This window comes from Apteryx mantelli, chromosome 2 (genome assembly GCF_036417845.1).
Source record: "Apteryx mantelli isolate bAptMan1 chromosome 2, bAptMan1.hap1, whole genome shotgun sequence".
Lineage (NCBI taxonomy): Eukaryota > Metazoa > Chordata > Aves > Apterygiformes > Apterygidae > Apteryx > Apteryx mantelli.
The window spans coordinates 53,790,114-53,816,173 of NC_089979.1; the positions used below are offsets into that span (position 1 = coordinate 53,790,114).

General features: G+C 38.2%; 1 protein-coding gene across 1 annotated transcript in view; it reads right to left on the reverse strand.

Moving 5' to 3' along the window:
* Positions 1-1,175: 1,175 nt before the first annotated feature.
* MYOM1 (myomesin 1) overlaps positions 1,176-26,060 on the reverse strand; it is a 77,142-nt gene continuing 52,257 nt past the window's right edge. Inside the window, exons 25-39 of the mRNA XM_067292354.1 lie at positions 22,338-22,474; positions 21,323-21,467; positions 20,580-20,639; positions 20,256-20,323; positions 18,928-19,041; positions 17,868-17,955; positions 17,075-17,113; positions 16,884-16,989; positions 14,969-15,132; positions 13,679-13,715; positions 13,349-13,371; positions 11,709-11,764; positions 6,045-6,260; positions 2,631-2,775; positions 1,176-1,420 (exon numbers count right to left, since the gene is read on the reverse strand). Of these exons, the coding sequence (XP_067148455.1) occupies positions 1,254-1,420; positions 2,631-2,775; positions 6,045-6,260; positions 11,709-11,764; positions 13,349-13,371; positions 13,679-13,715; positions 14,969-15,132; positions 16,884-16,989; positions 17,075-17,113; positions 17,868-17,955; positions 18,928-19,041; positions 20,256-20,323; positions 20,580-20,639; positions 21,323-21,467; positions 22,338-22,474 (1,565 nt within the window). The 3' untranslated portion in view covers positions 1,176-1,253. The remainder of the gene's footprint in view (positions 1,421-2,630; positions 2,776-6,044; positions 6,261-11,708; positions 11,765-13,348; positions 13,372-13,678; positions 13,716-14,968; positions 15,133-16,883; positions 16,990-17,074; positions 17,114-17,867; positions 17,956-18,927; positions 19,042-20,255; positions 20,324-20,579; positions 20,640-21,322; positions 21,468-22,337; positions 22,475-26,060) is intronic.

The window sequence follows — 26,060 nt, forward strand, 5'->3', positions numbered from 1 at the left end:
TCAAGAAAAATAATTTCCTGATAGTTGTCTTATTTTTATTTCTTGTATTTAACAATTTTCAGTTACTTAAAAGTTGAGTTTGGCTTGCATGTTATCAAAACAAATTCTGATCTTTGTTTTTATCTATTTGTTTTTCAGTTTGAACTGTGCTTCTACTGGGATATCTAAGTATTCACAGACAAGTTGTATTTTCATATATCCTCAGTTTATAAACATGTGAATGAACATGGTAATGACTTAAAGCAGAGATTCTTGGCTTTTATATAGTCCTTGCTCACACAGACCATGAAGCCACACTCCTCTACTTTATAAGAAACAAGCGGGCCTGACCCCAGTGAGGGGGAGAAGGGGTGGTTGTTTCAGGGATGGGCTGAGTTGCTGAGGGAAGAAGGACGATGGGTTGGACAGGTCTTGGAAGCAGAAATACAACTGCTGTAGCAAAAGGGGCTTAGAGGAATGAGTATTTGGGCCAATTGATACTTTGTGGATTAGTGCTATATGCACAGTACCTCACCAAGGCCGGGAGGGGATTAATGAAGTTGGAAGGGCTTAACAGCAGTCAAGTGAGTTTTGGTGATAAGAAATGGCCAGACATCAGCCCCATCTGATCTGCTGCAAGCAAGTGTGAATGAAAGAAACCTGGATCACCAGTGTGGACCACCTGTGTGGCTCCCCACACCCATAGGAGATGGTGCTGTTCTGGAGATCTTCCCTGTGGCCACACTGCTCGTGGTGAAAAGTGCAGCCCACATGGCATTAAGAGGACTATATGTATGGTTTCCTTGAAAAAATAAGGGGGGGTCTGGCTCAAAATATGATGACCTACATACACTGATGATCAGATCCACATAAGTAAATGATATCAACGTTTTTTACAGACTAGTAAATATGTCAGTTCTTGACAAGATTTGTTCTAATAACCTCTGCTTCTCATGGAGATTTTGTTAGTAACTAAAATCACATTTCAATACATGAGTAATTATCAGGAGACTTATAAATGAATGCAATACAGTTAATCTGTTAATCCAAGATGTAAATGCACAGCTACTACACATTTGAAATTGTGAAGCTATTACAAATGTTATAAAAAACACTAAAATTTTTGTGTTAAAATAATATGGCTAGTTTACCACCCATGAAATTCCAGCTTGAACTTATTATCTGGATCATAACAAGATCACAAGAACAGCATAATTTTACTTAAGGCTCTTTTTCCAGGGTTTCTTTCCCCACCTATCCAAGCTTTCTGTGGGCTAAAGGATGACCTCTGCTACTGTAGTCTTCCCATCAGCCTCCTTTGCTGCTTGCTGGTTGTTTTCTGTATCCTTTTCTGTTTCCACTGTAGGGATTTCATTTGGATCAGGTGGATCAGGTGTATCTTCTGTAGCAATAATTTCCTCTACATGTGGCTTAATAAAATCTGATTTAGGAGAAGTAATACAATTTCTCATATATTGCCTATGCTCAGCTTAACATAGAGGTATGTAGACTAAGATTTTGCTTTAGCATTGTTTATGACCTTACTATGTTCTTTTCCTCTTTCCATACCCATTTAGAAAGATTTGGCGTTACAAATTATGTTACCATTTTTCATAGAGCCAAAAGCAAGCCCAGGTCTTTGTGGTAATTCAAGAGATTAACAGATCAAACCTGCAAACATTTACTCAAATAAATAATTGTTTCTTGTGCAGGTCATCACATTTACAGGACTGCTCAGAAATGTCCAGTTACCCTTACCAGTAAGGCAAGAGAGGAAAGAAATGCAGTTAGATACTTCTTATTGCCTCAGGAGAAGAAGGCAGGGGAAATAAGAGTATAATATGGTCTGTCAGCAATGATAAAACACATACATACCCTGTATACAAAGAAAAAATACTGAGTTGGGCAAAGATATATAAAACAGATGTACTAAAAACGTTGGGATTTTAGCCTTATTTGGAGCTAAAATGTTCTACACAAGGGAATTGTAATTGTGAAGAATAAATCAGTGTCCAAATAGTAATTATATAATAAGAGTTTAAAAGAACAGTAAAACTCTGTAAAATACAAGAATGCTGAATCGCCAAAAAATTTTTACCTCTCACTCTTTCTCTAAATAGGGCAGAGAAATGGTCACCTATAATTTCAACGTTACCATTCAGCATAGAGGTAAAAGTAAGAGAGAATAATAGATCGATCTCACATAGTAGCTATATAGTCAAGGTTTTCTGGAATGCTTTGGCACTTATGGTCCCCCAGTTAGCAAAGACCAATTTTTTTTCAAAGTGCCTAAATGAGTTTCACTTTGGAAAAGCACTCAATCTGTGTATGTATAAATGGTCAGGAACTCCTTCCTCGGGATTCAGAAATTTGACAGTGTTATTATGGCTTCTTAAATTTTCATCATTCAGCTGAGCCAAGGTGAGAACTCATAGCTCAGTGAAATGTTGATTTAAAAGTGTTGATTTAAGTCTCTTTCACTGAGGTTTAGCCAGCCAATTTGTACTTTGCATTTGTTGTGGAATAAGAGAACACCATAAACTTGATTGTTTGGGACTTAAGAAGTAATGATCTGCACAGACTATTACGTGCAAAATGTTTAACAGTTTTTTTCTTGGAGCAGTAGTCCATAAAGGTGAAAGTATTCTTACCTTTCTTTTTCCCTTCTTTCTCCTGTTTGTTTGTTGTAGTTGATTTTTTCTTTTTAGCTACAGTTATATGATTTTGATTATGTCCTTGGGCACTAGCAGCATGCTTAGCCATGTCAGTCTGTCCTGACATAGGAATCACAACCACCTGAAGCAAAGCAAGAACAAAAAATGCACAGGCAAGAAATGTGGATGCATCACAAATTTTGTCTGAAACTGCCATAACTGAATCCCTGGCAGCAATACACTTGAAAGTCACTATTACGCTAACTTTCAGGGATACATATCTCCTGAAGCAAAGAGAAACAGGATCCTGCCTATTATCTGGGAAATGATCCATTTGTTGTATTTCCCTGCAGTTCTGCCAAATGGGAGGCATAAGGATAGATTTTTGAAGATAAAGTAGAAGAAACAAACTGCTGCCAAATGCAATCATTATTAAAAATATGCTAATGCTATGTAATAAAGATCAGTTATCAGCTATTGCAAGGAGCAAGTCATATTCTTGTTTGCACTCTTGAGGCTGGACAACAGATGTGACACTGTTGCTTTTATAGTAAACATTCTGGGACCAAGATGGAATGACCTGCTTATCATCCTTGGGTTGGCTTCATATCACGCTGAGTGACATTATCAAATAGTTTGACAACTGTTCTTCTTTAAACTCAGAAAGCATGGTATATCTTAAATTACTAGTATTCTCATATTTTGAAAATTAAAATTAAGAAACATTTTTACTTTGTCTAATACATAGTTGTTGTAACTAAATAAAGTCTGAGCTATTTTTATAACTGAGACCATGATTCATTAATGTACATAATTACACACTTAAACCTTAAAATTGTAGTAATCTCATTAAGATTGATATTTGAGGTCGAAATATTTTAGGAGGTAAGACCACATGGAAACTTAGCACATATATTGTTTATGTGAAGTGCTGAAAACACATTAGTTTCACATAATTTTATGTTAAAAATCACACTGATGTGAAATCCATTCTGTAAAAAAATATGCTTTACACCAGATAAATGTAATGTGTCCTTTGAAACCAGTGGTACTATTCACGCATGAAGTTAAGTACATGCTAAAATGTTTTGGTGGGTCAGAAGCTTTAAATCTGACTGTTATCAGTTTTGTAATTGAAAGCATTTACTATAATTATTATAAAAATATATTTTTGAATGGTTAAGATCATAATCATTAGCCTTTTATAGAAACTGATCAAAGAACTCTGTTCAAAAATTGCAAAAATCCCCACTTTCAACATTGATAACTATGTTGAATCTATTGTTATCTGAGCCATGCAAAACTTGCTGATTCTGTTTCACTGAGGTTTTTGTTCTTTCTTAGGGTGTCCTGATCTCTGAGGGCTTTGCATGCAGGACATTTCACTTGTGTTTTGAGCACAAACAAGACAAAAAGGCAAACTCAGACTCAGCAAGATTTCAGCTGATTTCTTAGCAGGTTTTGAACTGACCACACACCAGCCTTTTTCCAACTGAAAACTGCTGCATTTGTTACTTTCTGGATTTTTTTGAGGAAACCTGGGCTCAGATAGGTTTTGGTTTTATAGTGCATGTATTTCAGTACTCAAATTGTTTGAAAAGACACAGACCTCATTTTAAACACAACACCAGCAAAAATCAACTCTTAATTTTGCATGGACTAGAGATTAAGGACTCCTTCTGGCATCCACAAGGCCTTTCACATTAGCTACAACTAACAGTAAGCCTCAGATGGCAAGGATTTAACTGAGCATTAGCTGTGCAGCACTTACTAGTGTGATCCTCACAGAAATGTCAATATTGCAGCAAGATGAATGCCTGAGGAACAGCAGGATTTGTGCCATCACAATGGTTAAAAATGACAAGAGAAGGTGTGTGGAAGGTGCACACAGATCATGCTTGCATAAAACACGGAATAGATATATATTAGTTCTTCAGATTTTGATGTGAAGAATTGTGCTGTGGTGAGAGCAGTTCTGAAAAGAAATCAATGTTTCCCTGGCACGTGATTCTCTTAAACAGCAATAGGGTTGATAACTGCTAAAGATCCAACAGGATGGACTGCATTCTGCACTAGTAATAATCAGCGGCACTGCTGTAAAATTGCTGACATGGAGTTTTTAATCTATATAAGTGAGAAGAAAACATCAGAGATCAAAGATCTGGACTACTTTTTCTGAAACATTTTTGTCTGAAAAAAAACACTCTTTTTTTTTCTAGGTTCCAGCAAAGATTCTTTCTGTAGCTTCAAAAGTTCTTTAAGAAATATGTTATTTCTGATATCCAGTGCTAGTTTTGGATACAATTATCTAACTGAAGTCTCAGTCTAACAAAGTACTTACCTAACACCCTTAAATCAAATTTCATGAGCAGGCCCACTGAATCCCATGAGACAAATCCTGTGCCTGAATTTGCAAAAACATACCTTTTTGAGTTGAAATATGAAGCAGTGAAGGTCTGGACAGAAATATGTGGAGTGATGCCACTGTGGGCTTTGTAGTGAAAAGTACAGTGAAGATTAACATAGATCTAAAGGAAAGCTAGAAGTAATTACAGTAGTGAAAGGGTTAAGATATTATGATACCGTGAACAACTATCAGAGCCGTGACTAGTAAAATAAGACACAGTGAAACAAACTTATGATAGAATGAAATAAGTGAATTCCATTTATTTGTGAACATAGAGAGTTCATACATTTTTGGTGACACACTCACATGTTAGTATTCTGGCCTCCTGACTCTAATTTTTGCTTATATTACAGTACTTTTACCCCAATTGGGCAGAATAAACAATATTTATGGATGTAAATTACACCCATATTAAGGCCTCCCTAAGTTAACACAGCAGTACAAAGAGGTCTTAATGTAGACAAAAACCAGCACTAATTTCTCTATTATGTAATTTTCTAACACATTCCATCTATTCTACTTTACCAAAGTTGGAACAAATCTAAACTGCTGCTCAAAAATGCCTTGATCATTCTTTGCCTTTCCATCTACTTTATTAGTTGCCTCTGCTGAAATGCTTCTTCACCCTTTTGATTTGTGTTGTATGGTCAAATGCTCCAGAAAAAGGGTCAAATTGTGGACTTGAGTTTATGGCCAGCATGCGTTTAGCCTAACTGAAGACGGCCCAGCTAGATTCTGTGAAGTTAGCATTTAGTAAATACTTAGGAAAGGCACTGTTTTCCCAGGCACAAATAGTGTACTACAAACACAAGTGAAGTGAATGGAAAAATCCAAGACTACCTGCTAAAGCAGAAGGCAATTTACACACACAGATTATGTCAGTGTCTCATCCAAAATCTCCCCCACACTTCCGTTTCCTAGTCTTAAATTCACACTTTCTTTTTCTTATCTTTAGTTTTCTCTTGTTCAGATTCTGCCTCTTCCTCAGGTATGAACACACTTACAGTGACATCGCTGGTCTCTGTGCCATACTTGTTCTTCACCACAATGCTGTATTTCCCAGAGTCGAGTGTGGACACAGCAGAAATGGTAAAGCTGACATTTTTTCCAGATTCAAATTTCAGGATGCAATTAGCATCTGATACAAATGATTTCTCATTCTTCAGCCATGAGACCTCTGGGGCAGGATCTCCCCAGACAGTGCAAGAAAGATTAAGTGCCTATAGAAAAAGTACAAAAGCATTACATGTAAGAGTAAATATTTACTGTATGTTTTGATGCATAATTCTCCAAATGTTCCACACAAATCCTCATTTAGCTTCCCTACTGTTGGTAAATGGATGCACATCGTCATCAGTGATCAATAATTTTTGTCATAGTCTTATCTATCCTAAAGGAAAGGAGGAACTCAATTAATTCAAAAGCTCCATTAAAACCTTTCAATATTTTATGTACTCTCTTCTCTGCTCTCAGGATCATTAGTAGGACTTCCTCCATGCATACTGTTTAATACAAAATTAGATATTATCTGCATTTGTGTTAGACCCAAAATAAGAATTTGAAGATCTATCAGATGGATTTTTTCAGGTTAAGCTCACAATACATTTGCCACAGAAGTAAAGAAAGCATAGCTCTTTTTTTTTTTTTAATAGTAACTAAGAACAAAGTGTCCCTGGAACAATTTGTTTAATTTAGGATCATTCTAAACTATGCCCCAACAGCTCTTCCAACAGACTTGAGTTGTTTTACACAGTCCTATAAAGTATTTTTATCTGAAATCGATACAGGCTTTATTGTTTATTTGGTGCTCATACAAGTATTTCCCTCCGTGATTAGCAAGGTTCCTAAGCGCTGAATCCATTCTTAACTGGCTGAAGGAAGCCTCTTCATCGTCAGAAAGTCAGCTGTTGGAGAGATCACTTGCAGATGAACAGCTTCTGCAGGCTAGCAAGTCTAGTGTGCACACGATGATCAGGACTCCTTTATTTTTTTCTTTTCTTTGTCATTGTCAACCAAGAAATTAATGTTTGGGAGATACTTATACATTTAATCTCATAGAATGCTGTAGACTTCAACATCAATAATCAACTTGATTCTTAAATAATAAAGAAAGTACTACATCAAAAATTAAATTAGGATACAGACACAACATTAAGACTGTCACATTTGGAGCAAATGCTGTCCTTTTAAGAATGAAGAAAATCCCTTGTGAATGAAGTCTAATTACCCCAGACCTACTAAACAAAGACCTGGGGGGTCTGAAGCGTTAGTATATCATAATATTGTAATCCTGTTTAACTGCTATCTCTCCCAAGAGACTTAAAGTCCTGGAGTCTTGTTTATGCTCCCTTCCTCACTGTAACTGTTATCCCCTCCTCTCATCATAATGCTATGGGAATCTTCCTAAAAGAGTTTGCAAAAGTGAACATCACACAGAAAGTCAAATGTGAAAAAGCTTACTTCAGTGGTACGTAGACCTTTTTATGGACCTTTCTTTAGGAAGGAAGCAATTATGTCTCAGTATTAAACAGTACATTGGTCTGAACTTAAAATGTGATTCAAAGCAGAATCTAACTTTTTCCTCTAGAGAATTTGATGAATTTTTACTACAGAGAAAATGTTCTTCAGTGTTACATGAGGCATGGACTAAGAGGAAGAACTGGAATCAAGTTTCTCTTCTATTTTCTTAAAGGATCTTGATAAAAATATGTCAAAAATAGACAACTGAAAAGACCTCACATTGTTAGCCCTATATGCACTCATGATAAAAATGAACCGTGAGAAATCTATTTCACAGGCTAACTTCCCTCTATTTCTCTACTTCATATCTGTTAGTGTAATGGTGGAAGATGGGACAGAAGAGATACACCCATAAAGCTATGGAAATGGATAAATAGAAAATAGATACCTCTATAAAAACAAAGCATTTTTCTACCTCTCTCAAGAAAATCAAAATCAAATCAACCCTGCATCTCCTAAGGATCAAAATGAGAACAAAAGGGAGGGGGAAGTCTTTGTTCCGTCAACAACACACATATCTTGGTACCAAAGACATGTTCTGAGCGTGAGGTGGTTGACACCTGTTGGAAATGGCCTCTATCTGATTTCTTGCAGTGGCTGCAGTTGGTGACTGTGTGGGACTTTTAAAACCCTTGTCTCATAGCCCACTGGTGTGAAGGCGGTTTTCAGTCGTATCAGTCCAACTTTTTGAAAAAAATGGGGAACACAAGAGGTTTTGCATTTCCCCCTCTTCCTTAACTCTCTCCATACAAACATACCTTCAGCCTCAGCCTCAGCCTTGGCCAGACATTATGTCTGGGTCCCTTCCAGTACTCAGTATTTCTTTATTGTGTCCTGATTCTCTAACAAGCAACAGGTCACTACTGAGTTGTCCCAATTGCCACTCAAAGATCTTAATGAGCTGATGTCTATGACTTAGGTAGCTCTATTAGTGGCATCATTGAAACCTCAGTTGTTTGAAGTAGTGTCAGTTTTCCTTAATTCAAAGAGATGCAGGAGCAGTGATAACCCTTTTTTCTTCTAAAACTTTCCTTGAAATAGCTGTGTTTTGCTTAACCTTGCATCGCTAGCTCCTGTTTGACAGCAGTGCTCCTCTTTTGATGTTCCCAACTCTTATTATTTATTTCCTGGTTACTAATGTGCAGAGATGTTTCTTATCATTCACTGTGCAGATGGTGAGATCTTTATTCATATTAGCATTTTCTGGAAGGTGATTCCAAGATCATGGAGCCTTAGCCAAGGAAAAGTGATTGCCCATTGTGACTACTCCCATCTGGTTTAGATTTTTTGTCCTTTGGGCAGGAAACTGTTCACTGATGTGTTTGTATACTTATTACTCACAAAACCCACTGATTATAATGCTGTATTCATCCTGAAATCCTTATCCCAGTGAAAAGCACAAATTATTTTGTCCTGCTCCTCCTGAGTGGAAAGAGGCAATTTTGCCTTTCAAGAAAATTCCCCTTTTCTAGTACTTGTCTGGCTCTGATGATTGTCAGGAAAAAAAGGACTAGAAATCTGTCTAGATGTCATGGTAAGGGAATGGAAGTATCTGTTCTACCTCAGTATCTGTTCTATCACAAAAACCCTGTGCAGTCCCCACCTCTTTGAACCAGATCCCAGGGTTTCAGAGCTCCACACAGAAAGTCACAAACAAGTCCGGACCTGTGGCACTGATGTGTGTGCACTTGGAGCAACCTGCTGCTGCAAGTCCAGACCTTTCTGTCCCCCACTACCTTTTCTGCCTTTCATTGCAGATTATCACAAGAGTAGTGCAGGTGTCAGAGGGGACTGTGTCATTGTATTTCAGGTATTGCTGTTCCTCTTGCATATTAGCACAAACCCACATTCATGGGCAATCTGGGCTATGATGCCAGTGTGTGAAGTAAAGCAGCTAAAGCTCCCTTCTCCCAGGCTAGCTGTGAGGGCAGTAACACCTGGCAGAAGGGTAGAACGAAGAATTGGTGAACAGAAGGATGTAACATGTTGCATCTAGGTTTGCAAGTGCCTGTCTGTCAGAATCCTAAGTCTCCTTTAAAAATAAAGTCCCCTACCCAGCTACAGGCCTTACTTGGTTTGAACAGCCACTTAGGTTAATTTGGCCAGCTGTACGCAAAACTTCTACTAGTACCTCCTGTTAGTTCAAATTCCTCCCTAATATGACTGATACTTAGCCTTTTCTAATTATATCACAGTGCTGAAGAGCATTTATGTCTATCAGTGGAAGCCCCTTAGGCCATCTGGAACACTGTTTGGTTAGCACTGGAATAACACTGGTTCATGTATTCTCACACATATACTTCAGCTCACATGCAAAAATTCAGTAAATAGCATCACAGTCATAGTGTTAAGTTTAAGTTTGAGGCATGCATATGCTTGAAATTCAAGGGATACCAATCTGTTCATATAGCTCTATAGTTATGTACACACTTGGATTCAGAATCAAAGCTTGCAATTGTGAGTCCTCTACTACCTCATTTACTCTTTTTCAGAAACCTTGATGACTGTGCAATTTGGATGAATTACACAACAGATATAGAGGACTGCAATCGCCTCTCTCCAGCATATATGCAAACATTAGACAGATGAGCCAACAACACCCAGACAAGCACTGTTTTCCCTGATCACTCTCTGTCCTATTCTCTTTCTCAAAAAGATCAGCTATTGAATCCAGAAACATAAGGTCAAGGATATTTGTGTTGAGTTCTGGAAGTTTTTCAGTAACTTATTCAAACATCACAAGTGTTCTTGCTATCATGGACAATGTGTGTCTGGGTAAAATTTTGCAACTTGTTTTTTACAATTTCTCATTTCATAAACTCTCCACATTTTGATTTAGTGAGCTCATACTCTTCCATATGACTTCATTTCAACTCTCCTTTGGCAGAAAGCTTAAAACAGACAATAACCACCCAAATTTTATCCCCTGCCAAAGCAGTATGAGAATCTCATCTTCAAGCAAAAGCAGTTTTAGCAGAAAATCTGCAAATTCATTCCATTTCTTTTTGTCTTCTACCCACAGTTCTGCAGTTACAATACATATATGAGAACTTCCTATTTTTACAGCATTCCCATAAATTGCTAAATCTCTTAATGAAAGGTCTTATCAAATGTTATTTCTTTTTACAACGCCAAGATACTTAATTTTCCCAGAACTGCTTCAGTCCACTACCTGTCAGCAATGCTATATCTTGCATTGCAAGGCAATTCAGGCCAAGATTTTAGATTCTTAATATTTCTGTTCAGCTTATAATCAAACGCTTTTGACTCAGCTGACCTACAGCCAGCTAAAGCTGTAAGTATGAGGAAGCTGCCTTACTGTAGTTGTCACGTTACAGTTTTTCAGTTCCATTCACACACCTTATTTCGACATTCATGCACATTTCAAACAGGAAGTGGCTAGTGGCTGACCAAAGGGAAGTGAACGGCAGACAATTCTTGGTCTCAGTATTATTATGCAAAATCTTGTAGAAGTAGAGTGCTGGGAAATAGTTACCAGATTAGAAAAGGCTTCCTCATTCATCTGTTCTGTGCTCAAGCACCAATGTAGCCACATTCCTCTGATAGCACCTTATGATAATCTTTCAGCTAAACTCTGCTAACTAATATAATCCAGTGTCATATCAGTGACTTCTTTTGACTTCCTTCCTGTTTACCCTGATGAAATAGAGAAGACTTTCTCCTTTTGTCTAGAAAAGAATTGAACTAGAATGGGTTATATGTTTTAAACTATTTAAAAACCAACCTTTCTGCGTCTGACTGTCTTGCCATGTCTTGAGAAACTTAACTACATAAGCTACAGAATGACTAGCTATCTTGTAAAAAAAGGAATGAAACCTTCCCTGATACCTTGTTACAAAAATCTAACTGTGAAACCTGGGCATGAATTTTTAAAGAGGTGGTTACATAAGGAGTTTTTGTCTCAACTTGAGTTGTCATCTCACTTTTATCTAATGCTTAAGAAAATAAATAAATAAATAAAACCATCTGTCCAAGACTGTTGAATTATATACAGAAGACAGGAAATGAATAAATAATGTAGCAGATTTCGAAGATGGAACCTGTTAAAAAAGGTGAATATTTTTCCATTGTTGAAAGGTATTCAAGCTGTTTGGTTGTTGTATAAAGCTTCAGTTAATTTACTGTACCTTGCCTTCCTGGATGGTGACAACATCGGGCAAACCTCCAAGTACCCGTGCACGATCTGAAAATACATGAGCATAATTTTCTTTAATGTTTCAAAATCTACTCTGACCCAGATTTTGTTTCCCCTCTAATTCTCTCCTTTTATCTTATTTTTGTACAACTTGTCTCTAGTATATGCACATGGAGAGAATTATTCAGCATTCTTAGCACACCATTTGGACTTAAAATAACATTAAATTCACAGCAAAAGATGTGTTAATAGCTGGCTGTCAGTCACTTACTGAGGGAAATTAAAGTACATGGCTCTGTCCTGCAGATTTTGCCACCAATTAATTCAGTGTTACTTCTGAATGCACAAAAAAATCTGAATTTTTGGGATCTGGTGCCCTAAATTTTCCATGCCATAACCTAAAAACTTTGTGATTATGAAAAGAGATGAACAACAGTGGAGATAGGCTTTGATCTAAATGCAAGGACAGATTCCAATCTTGCTGACAGCAGTGAAATTCCACCACTTTGTTTAGATGTATTTGGGTGTAAATGAGATCAAAATCTGGTCTACAGCTTTAATTTCAAAGTCCTATAGCAATCTTACATAAATAAAACTAAGCTGAGTGCATGCAGCCTTTGATGCACTCAATCTGGGATATGGATTGTGTTAGTTTTAAGTCTTGGAGCTTGGCAGAGGACGGAAATGACTACACAGAGAGTTCCTTTCATCACAGCTGCTAATGCCCCATTCTGTAAAATATGTGGTTTGGAGTAAATAACCTGATGAAACCAGAAACATGGCTATATTACATCAAGTAATGTATAGTCCCATATGAATGGTTCAGAGTCAGAAATGAGTGGCTTACGGTAGGGCTACTGATCCCTTCATGTTGTCTCAGCTGGGACTAGTAGGTATTATTGTACATTCCCAATGTCCATCCTATTTGGAGTGTACGTCCACTGAGGAGTTAGCTCAGATCTCTAATCAGTCTGTCCTCATTTCTATACAGGTCTGAAAGAAATCTTCAGTGGGGGAATTTTTTGAGGTGTTACATTTTCCATGCATTTTTGTGCAAATAAATAGGAAGAAGATAGAGCTTAATAACTCAGTCTGATTTCTAATGACTGATTTATTAATTGATAATTTTTGTTTTAATTATTATGTTGGAACTGACACTTTTAAATGCAAAAGTATCAAGAGATCTGAAGATCTAGTTTTCAGCCATATAAAAGCTAGTACGGCTTTCTTACCCACAGCATCTCTGTATATGGTACACAGCCATTTAACACTTTAGATAGATAGTTCAAAACTAGCTGAGTGATTTCCTCCAGCTTTCAAAACAAAGTGATTTTTGTCCAGAGAACATGCATGAGACATCTCAGCAATAATAATAACTTTTAGAGAAGGCTAACTGGTAATGGGAACAGGAGCTCAGACTGGAAAAATCAATGATGTGACCCATAATTAGTGCCACTGAAAGGTTACTTTCCTTGCTTCTCCTTGGTGTAAGAACAAACTAGTATTAGGATGTGCTTGTGCATATACACACATGTATACATGCTCTCTCTCTCCCAACACACAACCTTCAGGACAGGAAAAAAGCCTTTATAAACAATTTGTTATAACTATTGTCAAAGAAGGCCCACTTACTTTTTTCTGCAATTGCAGCTTGCCTGGAGTTGAGAGAAACAAAAAGAGATTTCATTTGAGGTTTACTTAGAGTGACTGAAAAATACCTTTTCTTTTTAACTGCTTTTAATCAATTAAAGAAAATCTCATCATTTGACAATACTGTTTTTCCTTTATTACCAACGTGTTATATAACAGTTATACTAAAGAATTCAAATGCAAAACTCCTACAGGCTTCTGTAGGACTAGTATTTGTTTCACAGTATATTTTTATCTCTAACACAAAATAAACATAAATATAGTTTTTATTTTATGGATGCCATTACTGTATTTAGATGGCACAGTACTTACTTTAATCTCTGGAATTCAGCAAAGGCTTCATCAAATGCTTTGTAAAGAGAAAAGTTGATTTTAAAGGTAGGTTCATAGATGGGTCATCACAAGTTTAAATTTAAAATGTAGACAAACTTAAAATGTAGAAACATTAAAGAAACATTAATGTATTGATGCCTGTTTTAATATGGTATAAGCCTTAAAATGCTGAATGATTTAACTGATAAAGGCAGTCTTGTACATGAGAGCTATTATATATACACATGCACACATAAACATACATTTTTTTCTTCTGAAAGTCAGGCTTTAACACAAAGAGATAGGAGACTGATAGGATGAAATTGCCTCACAAAACTTGGAAAAAACACACAATGTACCACATTAATATAGATTACAGGATACAAGAGATGTATTATTTCCAAGTATTTTTTACATCTGCTCTGAAGCATCCTGCTGATGCCATGAACAAACCAGTTTGGTATTGCAAACTGTTCTGTCTTTCTTAAATTCTGTCTAAGTTGCCAACCTCTCCCCCTTCGAAAGGGAAGAGGGAATATCTTTTCTCAGAAACTGGGGAAAGAGTACAGAAGGAGCAGTATGGAGCTGATTATAAAGCTATCCCCTTACACAGAGTTTGCACACCCAGTGTGAAGCTTCAAGGATGGCAACTGCTGTGGACAGAGAGTCAGCAGTTCAGAAGCAGCTCATCTGTTTCCTAGGATCTGAGAGCTCTCTCAGAGAAAAAGCTTCCAAAAATCAATCCGAATAATTTTAGCTGTTCCCATAACATTGCTTCATTATGTTGATGAAAGGGACCAGTCTTGACATCTTCAAAGAATAAGGAGCCTTATTATATCCTTCAAAGAAGTACGTGCGGGGAAAGTAACAGAACAAACTTGTCCCTCACTTCCTCTTCCAAATACTACTTGGAAGGGTGAGATATAGAGGTCATTCAATGCTACAGCTTGTATTTAAAATTGCCAATCAATGCCAGAAACACAAGGGTTTTTGTAACATATCCCAGAAACTGAGCTGGCATCTTACTGGGCAACACTAAGGCAAACTGCAAGCTGATATTTGGAATAGGAAAACCTAGTCTGTAACTTATGACCTGAGAGCAGAGGTTGGGGCAAATGATTTATGCTCTTCCTCCACAAACGCTGCCAGGCTGCTGAGCTGCAAGGCACACATAGAGACCCTACAACCCAATGGGTAATGGGTCTGTAGCAAGATCCTGCTACAGATGCTCCTGTCCTGCCACGATGTAATGCTCACATACAGATGATATTAATAGGCCGAATGACCTACCTTGTCCAGAAAGATCCACTGTCTTTTTGTGTCCTGTTTTACCATCAAAGAGTTCCATTGTGTATTTGCCTTTGTCTTGTGGAGTTGGCTCATTGATCTGCAACCAGATCTGCTCCCCAGTGACACCAGTCTTAACCCTGTCTGTAAATCTAATCTGGGCATCACTGAAAAATACAGAACAATGTTATCCTTTCATTTTATGGGAGTATAAGTAGGATTTGCTCATGTTGACTCACTGAATACATCTGCTGTTAGTAAATGTTTTCCAAGGTGCTATGGTATGCCACCATATTTTGAAATTTTTGAAGCCAAATTCTTGCTAAAGACCAAAGGGGCAGAATTCACAGGACAGAATTTTCCCTTCAAGCTCTAGCTCTCCTCAAAGTTTGCAGAAAAGTGATGCATCTTAGTTCATTCTCTGAGTCATAAAAGAGTTATATAAATTTAAGCCCTAGACGTCTGTCAGATGTTCACGTTCTCTTCTTAGCATAGGTTTATTTCTGCTTAGGGAAAACAAGACTATGTATATATGGCTGTACCTACAACAAAACTACTTTTGCTACTAATAGTGTTTGCCCAGTTAAAATGTCTTTTGATGCCCTTCCATGCTTTGGCCTTTGCAGATAAACATACTTTGACATCAGCCTGTGGAAAAAGATATTCCTCCACAAAAAAATACCAGTTTTCCAGCTTCCTAGCTAAGCAATTAATTGCCCCAGATGAGGGGAAAGATATTTGCCAAATAACTTTTCCTTAAACTGATAACTTCAAATATACTAGAGGGTCAAAGAACAATTTTTCTAGATTAATTCAATGTGCTCCAAGATAAAATTAGTTTCTAAAAATGAAACAGAAAAAAAGAAAGAGAGAGAGAGAGGAAGAAACAGAAAAGGAAGAGAGAGAAAAAATCCAGACTACTTCATATTCACTTCCAGTTTTGAAATGCTTAGGACTCCTGGCAATACCAGGTCAAAATCAATGCCAAGCAGCAGGAAAACTTCAAACTGCTTTCATTTCTCTGACAGCTTTGCTGGTTAGCATCAGCTCCTATAATTATAGCCAGAATGCGACAACATATCCTTGGTATTCTCTGCCTCATTTGCATGGAGTTTTGTTGAAAGATCAGTAATTCAGATTCCATCCTAAAGACTAACCACTACCATGTCCACAGGAAGTGAAACAACAATAATATTAATAATGGATTTAAAGTAATCGAAGTTATTTACGTCTCCAGGTTTTCCAGTGCAAGCTGTTTACCCTGGCTGAGAATTCAAAGCTGTCTAATGGATTTGGATATGCAACTCCCATTAATTTTAAGGGAATTCAAATTCTTGTAAAAAAATTTCAATTCTTCTGTCTGTCATCAGGTTGTGAGCTCTCACGGGAAGGGTTGTATGGATTTTACTGCCCTAGGCATATGCTGGAGCTTGCTTTGTCTCTTAAACATGAACCCATGCATTAAGAAGATATGCCCATTTGTCCCGGCTCCTGTGAGTTACAGCTTCTAGACAAGCAGACCTCCAGGCTAGATATCTCTAAACCAGTAGTACTGGCCTTTTTCAAAGCCTGCCAGTTCCACAGTTTTTACTTGTGTTGTTCCTCAAAACTGATTCAGAGAAAGATGCAGCCCCTATCTGGAATGTGGGAAGTGCTCTGAAGCAACATGGCCCTGACAACGTCACATGGCATGGGACTGTCACTCTAGTGATAGAGATGGCATGGTGGCCCTGCACCACCAAGACGTACATCTTGTACTAGTTTCATACTGGTGTGATTCACTGATGTTAACAGGACTTCTCTCTTATGAGAGAAGATGAAAGGAAAACTGGGCCCAATAGTTCTCACATATCCAGGTTTTGTTCAATTTATAAAAGCAAAAAACACTCAGACTTTTGCAAAGCCCTTGCATACTTACTTGTGCACCCAGCCTACTCTCAGATCTTCCACATAATAATTAACAAAGGAGTACAGTCTAATACCCTCAGCTGTGCTCTGGATTTTCAGGTCTGTTGCAGATAAAGCTGAAAGAAGAGCATATGTTTTTATGCAGCCATTCATGGAGTGTCACAATGAGTCATTCATCTGAAAAGAGAATTAAATGCTTACCAATCCTTCTGCATACTTCATTCATCAGATCCGCAAAAGCTGTGGAAATAAAATCCATAGATTAAGAGTCTGTGCCTGCAGCTCAAACAGTCAGTAAAAGCACAAGTACTGGCTCTGAAATATCCTCCCCAGCAGGTTTCAAAGAGAAATCAGAGTTACCTTGAAAAGCATATTAGAATTCTAAGTAGTGCAGAAATGTAGCCTGTTATTCCATGATTTCCTGACTTTATTTAATCACAGCCTTGATGAATACTGCTGCAGCTGAACTGAGCTACATTCTCTTTTCTTTTCTGTAAATTACAATATTCAGTTGGTATGTTAACCCATCCATATACATTCTAATAGATATGAATTTTTCCCCACTGGCTTGGAAGAATAAGTAGTACTGAAATTCTAAAAATACAGTGACTACAATGAGTGGGAATGCTCCTAAACAAAAGAATGGGAAAGCATAATAAAAATGTGAAAGCTTTTAAAATTATTTAGTTCTGTAATTTCCTTTTATACTTGTATACTTTTACTACTGATGTGCCTCTGGTGAAAAGTGTTATTTTGCTTAGCTTTAGTCATAATATTCTCCCAAAATTACACATAATCCAAATGCAATAAGCCATATTCAAACGTTATTTGTACTGAAAAATCAGTTTTCTAATGAGACAATCTTACACACAGGAGGAACAAAACCACATGAAAGTGACATATGCATTTGTCTATATTACCAAAAACTCATTTGCAGGCAAGCATTCACCCTGTAAACTGGTATGACTTACAACACTCAGAACGTGGCTCTGACCTGCATTCGTGAGCTTTAGTTCACTTGAGTCCTTTCCTCTGTCATCCTTTAATATGACTTCATAAGTTCCAGCATCTTTCTTAGAAAACTGTAATATAGGAGCAGTAAAATCAGTATTCAAAGTAGTTACTGTAGAAATCTAGATTTCACTGTAGATACCTCTGCTGTTTCTCTCATGGGAATTTAAAAGGTTAGATTTAGCCTTTGAAATACATCCTCTCTCTCACAAGGTACTAACTCTTTGGAAGGGCCCTCAGCACGTGGCCCCACTGGGGTGTTTGGCCGGTGTGGCCAAGGGGGCCTGTCTGACCGGGGCCGTGGGGAGAGGCCCTCTGATGCCCCTGCCCCAGGGAGCCGCTTTTGGCTGAGGGACTCCTGCAGGGCCTGGGCTGAGCTACTGCCCCAAACCGCAGGTGCCCACCCAGCCTTGGCCCCTGCTGTGGCAGTGCCCGACGCCCCCCGGGGCTGGGGCTGCCCCGGCTCCCCGGCGCCCTGCTCCCTAGGGGCAGGGTGACGGGCCCTGGCGGCCAGGCCTGGCCCTGCCCCACCGGCAGCTCCCGGCCCCGGGGGGCCCTGGCCCCCGTGGCACCCTGGCCCTTCTTCCCTTTCACAGTTAGAGGAATTGAGACTCAGAGGGATTAAGGGGTTAATGCAGGTCATGCACAGAATCTGCAGCAAAGCTGGTAATGAACTGAAGTCTCTCAGATCAGTCTCACGGCTGGCTGCGGAGCCTGGTCCTTTTAAAGTCTGCGAGTGACAAACACTTTCCTAATGCAACTCACACAACATAAATGTGGTCTCATTCTGTTGTTAAACTAATCTGAAAAGGAAGTGACAAGCTTATTATCTCTTTTGTCATCATTTCCTGATAACCTGAATTAGCAGAGTTAAAGATAGAAAATTGCTTTAGCTAAAATACAGACGCCTCGCGAGCTTTTCCATTTTTAAAGCCCACTTCCTATTTTGATTGTTCTGCTGAAATATCAGATTAGATCATATCTTTCATCTAAAGTCATAACATTAACATTAATGTTTAGGGCTAACAAAGACAGTCACTCACCTCTGATATCAGCAGAGTACATACACCGTCTTTAAAGTCATGTTCTTCATCTACCATTATCTCCCTGTCATCTTTGTACCATACAATGTGTGTTTCCTTCTTAATGTTAGCCACCTAAAAAGGATGAAAACCACACCATTATTATTCTGTTCATTTGATCAGATGAACTTAGTACTGCACAGGTTAGTCTGTATAAATCCTGGGATAACACTGAAGAACAGCAAACTTTACAGCTTGATTGCAGTGAGTTATAAGGATGTTGTTGCAGGCCTCACTAGTAAAATGAGGGATGCAAGAAGGAAAACTGAAGGAATAAAAAGAGAGCAGAAAAAGCTTTGAACAGCCTCAAGGAGTCCAGGTAACCACTGAATCCTGTCCAGGGGATTTCTACACACATGAACAGAAAGAAAATCAGAATGTCCCAGAATTCACAAAGAACCCTCATTCCTATTCAGGTTCCTGGATGGATGGGTGGATGTGAATGGATGGATGGATGGATGGATGGACAGATGGATGGATGGAAGGGTGGATGGACATCTGACAGACCTGAAGAAAAAAATTTAAGCTATTTGCCAGTGTGTTTTGTCTGAAAAAAGCAAGGAGCACAAAATGTTTTAGTTTGTTTATTCCTGCTTGCAATATGTGCGGGAATACACAGGGAACTGTGCTGGTCCTAACTCACTTCAGAGAGCTCACTGGAGATCTACCAGATGATAACACCTTTAAGGCCTGGAGGCAGACGTTCTTCATCTCTTTAGAACAAATGTTGCATTCCTTCTATCCCACTCCCCGTCTCAGTCTCTCCTTTCTGTTAAATGCCTGAATTATGAAACTACACAGGCACCTCTAGCAAGTCTCAAAATACCAATGGTGACAAGCACCGACCAAATAATAACAAAGCCCCTGCCTTGAAGAACTTTTCCTTTCTCTTCTGCCCTCTCTTTCTATCCTTTACGGAACAACCAATGTATTGCTGTTTGTTGACATACTGTATTTCTGCAAAGAAAACAGAGCTTACTGATTATACTGACAATTTTTATCAGGTATGTTGGAGTTCAAATCATTTGGATTTCACCACTGTCCTCTTCTTTGTCTATTTTTGAGCTCTATTTTTTGCTTTACAGATACAGCCCTAAGTCTCAGATGATCTGCAATCACACCAGGAGGATTAGCCTTTGTGTTTTCAGAGAATCTGTCGCTATCCAGTATGTAATTGTGAATACAAAGGCAAAGGGCATGTCTTTAGTCCTTTCCCTCCCCATCTAAGCAGTGGCAGTTCAAACTACATCTTTGAACATTGTACTTCTAAAGACTTCCTTGCCTCTTACCTTACATTTCAACAGCACATTGCAATCACTGGTAACTTCCCATCCCAGTTTATCCACAAAATGAGGACCTGTTTAAAATTACAGATATATTTTTTAAAATCTCATCAGTGGTATTCACAATACAAAAGCAAAGGCAAACATGTTTTTCTTGCCAAGAATAGTGTTATATTTTAATGTGTTCATTTTTTTCCTATTTTTCCTTCAGAAGACAAGCAACTGCATAGACAGAATAAGAACATCTATTTCAAATTAACATATATAAACATACTACTATACTTAACAAAGTAACATATATGTGATTCGTACGAATATTCATATCATCACCTTGTTTCCTGTGCCACTCTTTTCTCTGGAAATCTGCTTCATTCTGCAGCTTCTTGAACACTAGGGATTAAAAACAGGAAAAAAATTATAGCTAAAGAAAGTATGTCATTTGTACAGCACTGAATGTTGTTATAACAGTTAGGTGAAACTCTTCCCCCTTGGAGGTCAGTGAGAATTCTGCTATAGGGTCAAGTTTTCACTCAGAAACTTAATACTGAACATTTGAAAGTGTCAGAACTTGATTACAGCTAACTCAGCTGTCCTAGCTGCTTACAGTCATCAGGAGTTTAACATGTGTCACTTCTGACGAAGTGTTATTTTCAATCATACAGCCACTTCTCACTCTCAGTAGGAAGTAAAAAAAAGAGAGACTGCAGCATCAGCAAGCAGCTGCAATTCTAAGAGGTGCAGGTATATATTGCTAGCTAACATGAACAGGCATTTACATCAGTTCATTATTCTGGGAAATTTTCATTGCAGCTGTAGAAAAGCAAACCATGACAGACTGCAATATTTTATATTTCTAAAACAATTCCCCTTTCTCCAGACACTTTACAAATAGTAGTTCACACACACACTCTGTCCTATATGAGGCAGGCAAGCACTGTAACATGACAAACCACTGGAACTTTTATTACTATAGAATCAGGAAAACACTGGAAAGTGAAGCGGACAACTGAGGTATCCTTAGTATAGTTTTTCCAGCCTACTACAATAAAAAACAAAAGCATAGATTAGCTTACCATCACCAATGAGGACAAGGCTGGACTGGTTGGTTGCTTTTCCATCCTGAAGCTGGAAAGTGTAGGTTCCTTCATCCTTGTCCTCAAGTTTATCCATAATCATTTCAACAAGGCCTGTCTTCTGGTCCACCTTCATTTTGTATTTCTTCAGGAACAGAAAGTAAAGCAACAATTAATAGCCATCAGAATCAGAAAATATTCGGCAAACATTATACGGCATCTTTAGGTGAAACTCTTTGTTTTCTTTATTCAGATTCTCACTGTGTCTATCACCAGGTCTGAACATGTAACCAAACAAGTAAGAAACCTGTTAATGATGGAAGCCTATTTACTAATACTATAAGTATGTGTCATTTCTGTTCCATGCTGAGTATCATATTCTTTTTCATTAGAAAGGTTTAGATTTGCATATCTTCAAAATAATATTATCTTTGAGATGATGATATTTTTATAAGCTTTAGTGTAGAATGCTCTATTCCTGTCTTCTAACTGATCTCACTGTGTAACAAAAGCATGTCATGTCATGTCTTTGGGAATAACAAGTTCTGCTGCTAGAAGTTCTGCATCTGCAAGCTTTCTCTTCATAAAATGAATTCCTCCAAACAGCACAGAGATGTGAGAACCAAGCATAAGAGTATACTAGGGTCGTAAACGAAGGAGATAGATAGGATGAATCTGGGCTACTGCAGTGACTCCTCAAAGACCACAGAAGTTACTTAGCTGGGACTACCTTATTACAGGAACTCCTGTGGTCCCCACTTGTTTACAGAATATGTGATACTCACAAAGGTGGCAGGAAGTCATTTAATTCCACTTTGTAAACTGCAACCAGTAGAATTTGGCTGTAGCTCAGAACTATGGACAAAATCTTTCTAGTGATGTTTCCAGTGACATACGATATTTCTCAGGAAAATGTGTTAGAATGCAACACTAGTTGAAAGTGCAATAAAGACAGTGACATTAATACTCATTGCTTATGACAAGGCAAACATCTGTAGGGAATGAAAAGGCTTACCTCTCCATTAAAAATCTCCTTATCATTAAATACAAAGTTGGCCTTTGCATTGCCAGACAGTTTTTCAGCTTGCAGCCAAAATCTCACTTCTCCTTTTTCCAAAATTTCCACTGCCAACTCAGATACAAGTGGGACAGCTACACAGAAGAAAGAAAGGAATGAAGCATATACTTTGCCTGTGTCCCAACAACTATTTTCTTCTGTAATCAGAAAGCCATTTCTTTCCTTCATGCTCAGATGTATGCAGTGTAACTAGCTCATGATAGCTCTTCATATAAACAGAATGCCCTTCCATCCACAAATAAATCGGATGACAGATGAGATTTAATTGCTTGATCCTTCAATCACTAGGCCTGCACAGACTGGAAATGTTCAAGATTTGAGTTATGCTTGGTGTCCCTCCATTCTAGTACAAGGCTAAATCTATTTCAAAGGTAAACTGCAAGTAGCTCTGTAGCATGATATGGGTCTGTATGGCACAGACTCACATTTAATGAGCTGCTTAATAATGTTACTGTAAGACACTGAAATGACCCAGCAGGAAAAAAAAACCCAACCAAACAAAAAGCCTAATCAGAAAGTCAACTGCTAAATTGCAGGTTGGGGGATTTTTCTAAGAGCTCTGATCCTCTGTGAGTGAAACTTTTATGTCTAGAATTCACTTAGTATCACAATACACCATAAATCTCACCTGTATATTTGTTTACACACAAATATAGAAATCCATGGCATATAGACCAATTCCTTGTGTAAGCAGGAAAAGTTACTATAAATAGTGCTACACCATAGCAAATTTTAGGGATTTTTTAAATTTTTCCTTGTTCTTGTCAGTAAAAGTCCTCACCTTGCTTTCACTCCAACTTTTTGTTAAGATAGTTTAATCAGCAACATTAAATATGGGCATTTAGACTCTGATTTGGGGGCATATTGATCATTTTATTGGTTTCCATTACTTTTAGCTGTTTTAGTGGATGCTCAGATTTTCCACAAAATCTTACTCTCAGGAGTATGTATGCAGTACGTGAACACTGCCCAAATCTCCACTTTCACAGCAGTGTAAAGCCTGTATTGCAAGGTAATAACATTGAGCTACTGAGAGGGGGTATACAAACACATTGTGAAATGCCTGATTATGTAGTCTGGTGATGGATGTAAAACTACACCTCCTCCCAGATGAATCCCAGGAATGGGTTGTTCCATTAACTTCACATATACAATGGTCCAGCTATAACGGGAGAGGACTGGGACTGAGGTAGTGACTAATTTCGCTTATCTTTCTATTTTCACTACCCTAAACAACTGAGGTGCCTTCTGGCTGCCGTTCTACCATGCTGCCAAACAAAGTGAGTGGCTGCATGTGAGGACTCCCTGCACCCTTCACACACTTACCCCTTCCACACACGCGCATGCAAACACACTCATCCATACCCTTTCGCTGTCTGAGCGACACAGAACCTGTTTCTGGTAAGAAAAAGGCTACTGGGAGGTGAGGCAACAGTCATAGGAAAAAAGAGAATTATGAAAAAGACACAGGCGTAACCAGAGAGAGGAAAATGGTTAAAAGGGAGTCAGGACGGATGGAGTTACCAAAAGGGAGCAGGGCAAAGAGCAGCCACATTATGAGTGTGCCACAACCGTGCAAATGGTACATGTGAGGCTTCCTCGCCTACTGCATCACTTTGTTTATGAGAAACAAAAGGAATTAGGGATTGTGCATAATTTCTTGAAACAAAGTGACTGCAATGCCACAGAGGCCAGCTGAAGCAACAGGAAAGGGGTCTGAATACGCATTAGGCTGCGCTGCTCTTGTCTTGCTGTCAGCTCAATGGGAATTTTAAACTCATCACTTGATTTGTCTGTAATTAACTATGAATATCTTAGTCTAAAATGGAGAGGGGAAAAGTATCTCAGAAACTGTTACAGAAAGGGCTGAAAGGATGTAAAAGGATTCTCTTTGGGGAAAAGATCATTCATCCCCCAGTACAAAGGAATCTGACTAATCTGAGCGAACAGTTCTCTGCGAGCAAAAGTCTTATTTTAAAGTATTTCCATTTTCCTAAGCACCAATTGACAGCTATTTTAGGGATTTTCCAGCCATCATGCTTACAAGGTTTTAGATCCTATTGGTATTGGTACAACATCACAAATTACCAGATGCACTTGGCAGAATGTCCTCAGGCAGCTACTAAATTGAAGAGTTGGAGCAATCTATTCTTTGCCTAACACCAATACACTATTGCCCTCACATATAGTGGAATTCTTTAAGACTGGATTATTCAAGCAACCCATTTTCCAGTGAAGGTGCCAGCTGCAGATGTTTCTAAGAGTAAGCTACAATCAAATGCAGTTCAGAAATACAAATGAACAAATGTGCAAGTGCTTCTGTTTCATCAGAAATGCCTATGACTAATTTTTTTATAGAGAATTTTGGTAATCCTCAAACAGATTATCCAGAGATATGACTAAAGTTCCATGTTGACTGACAGGCACTCAATATTTTTCCAGCCTCGTAGGCATAGCCAGACATATCCCAACCTCTGTTTCTAACTGATTAGTTTTGTAGTGTCCACAGGGCCTGGGAGGGTCAAAGCAAGTAAGACAGTTTTCTCCTTTAAATGTTATGATAAATTCTGCAGGAATTTCCGTTTTTGCCTGTGTCTCCTGGCTACTCCATGCACATCTAGAAATGTGCTGTTACCTAACAATATGTAAAGAAAGGCACAGTGTGTGTCCTGAGGAACTTACATTGTGACATTAGCTATGAATACAGAGTGTGGATGAGCACTCAGTAGAGAAGGGTCAGGGCAAGTAAGGACGTGTGGCAACAAGAAGGGTTTGTGATGACTAACTTTCAGTGTAAAGACATAATTAGGAGGAAAAGACTGGGAGGAGCAGGAGTAAACAAGGAGACGCTTTGGCTGTCATTAAACTGTCAAAAGGTGATACAAAATGTTCAGAAGAGTAGAGCTGATACGGAAAAGACAGAGAAGGAAATGAGAAAGGGAGATGATACAGGCAAAATGACAGGCGGTTTCTAAGGCCAAGCTTTGACAGGACTGGAGAGGTGCAATGTGGGCTGAATTGGCAGAGGTTCCAGCAATGCATGCACAAAGTTGAAGGTGTTAAAACATAGGCAAGAGTTTTAGTGCTGTGAATGAAGAAGAAAGAGATGTAGTAGGAGAAGATAACATTTAGACCTTGTCTAGTTGTATGTAACAGAATTCATTCTACTGTTCAATTTATTATTTTTTCAATTATTCAAGTTACATTCTGCTGAAAATAACAAAGTTGCACTACTACCAGGAGTACACAAAGGTGTAGGAGTTCTGTGGACTTAAGGAAAATACCATCCCAAGCAACAAGAAAGATGTTCAGATTGTCAAGTGTTACAGAAAAGAGGGAGGGAATTAATTTCAAGAGGAAAATTGCTGTATATATAGATCTTTACAGCTGAGTTTACAATTGTCTGCTTTGTTTGTCTTGAACGTATGTTAACATCAGTTAGAGTAAAGGTAAATGGGCAGAGAATTATAGCTTCTTAAATCAGTTTAGGTATTCTGAGTAAGTATAAAAGGCTGTTCTGCAGAAGAAACAAACACAATAGGATACTTATTTCCATCTAATATATAGACTTAATATATGTACCTAGACAGTAGCATGCAACAGAGCAGAAAGAACATCAATAATACACAAATGTACTAAAAGAAAAAGAAAAAAATAGAG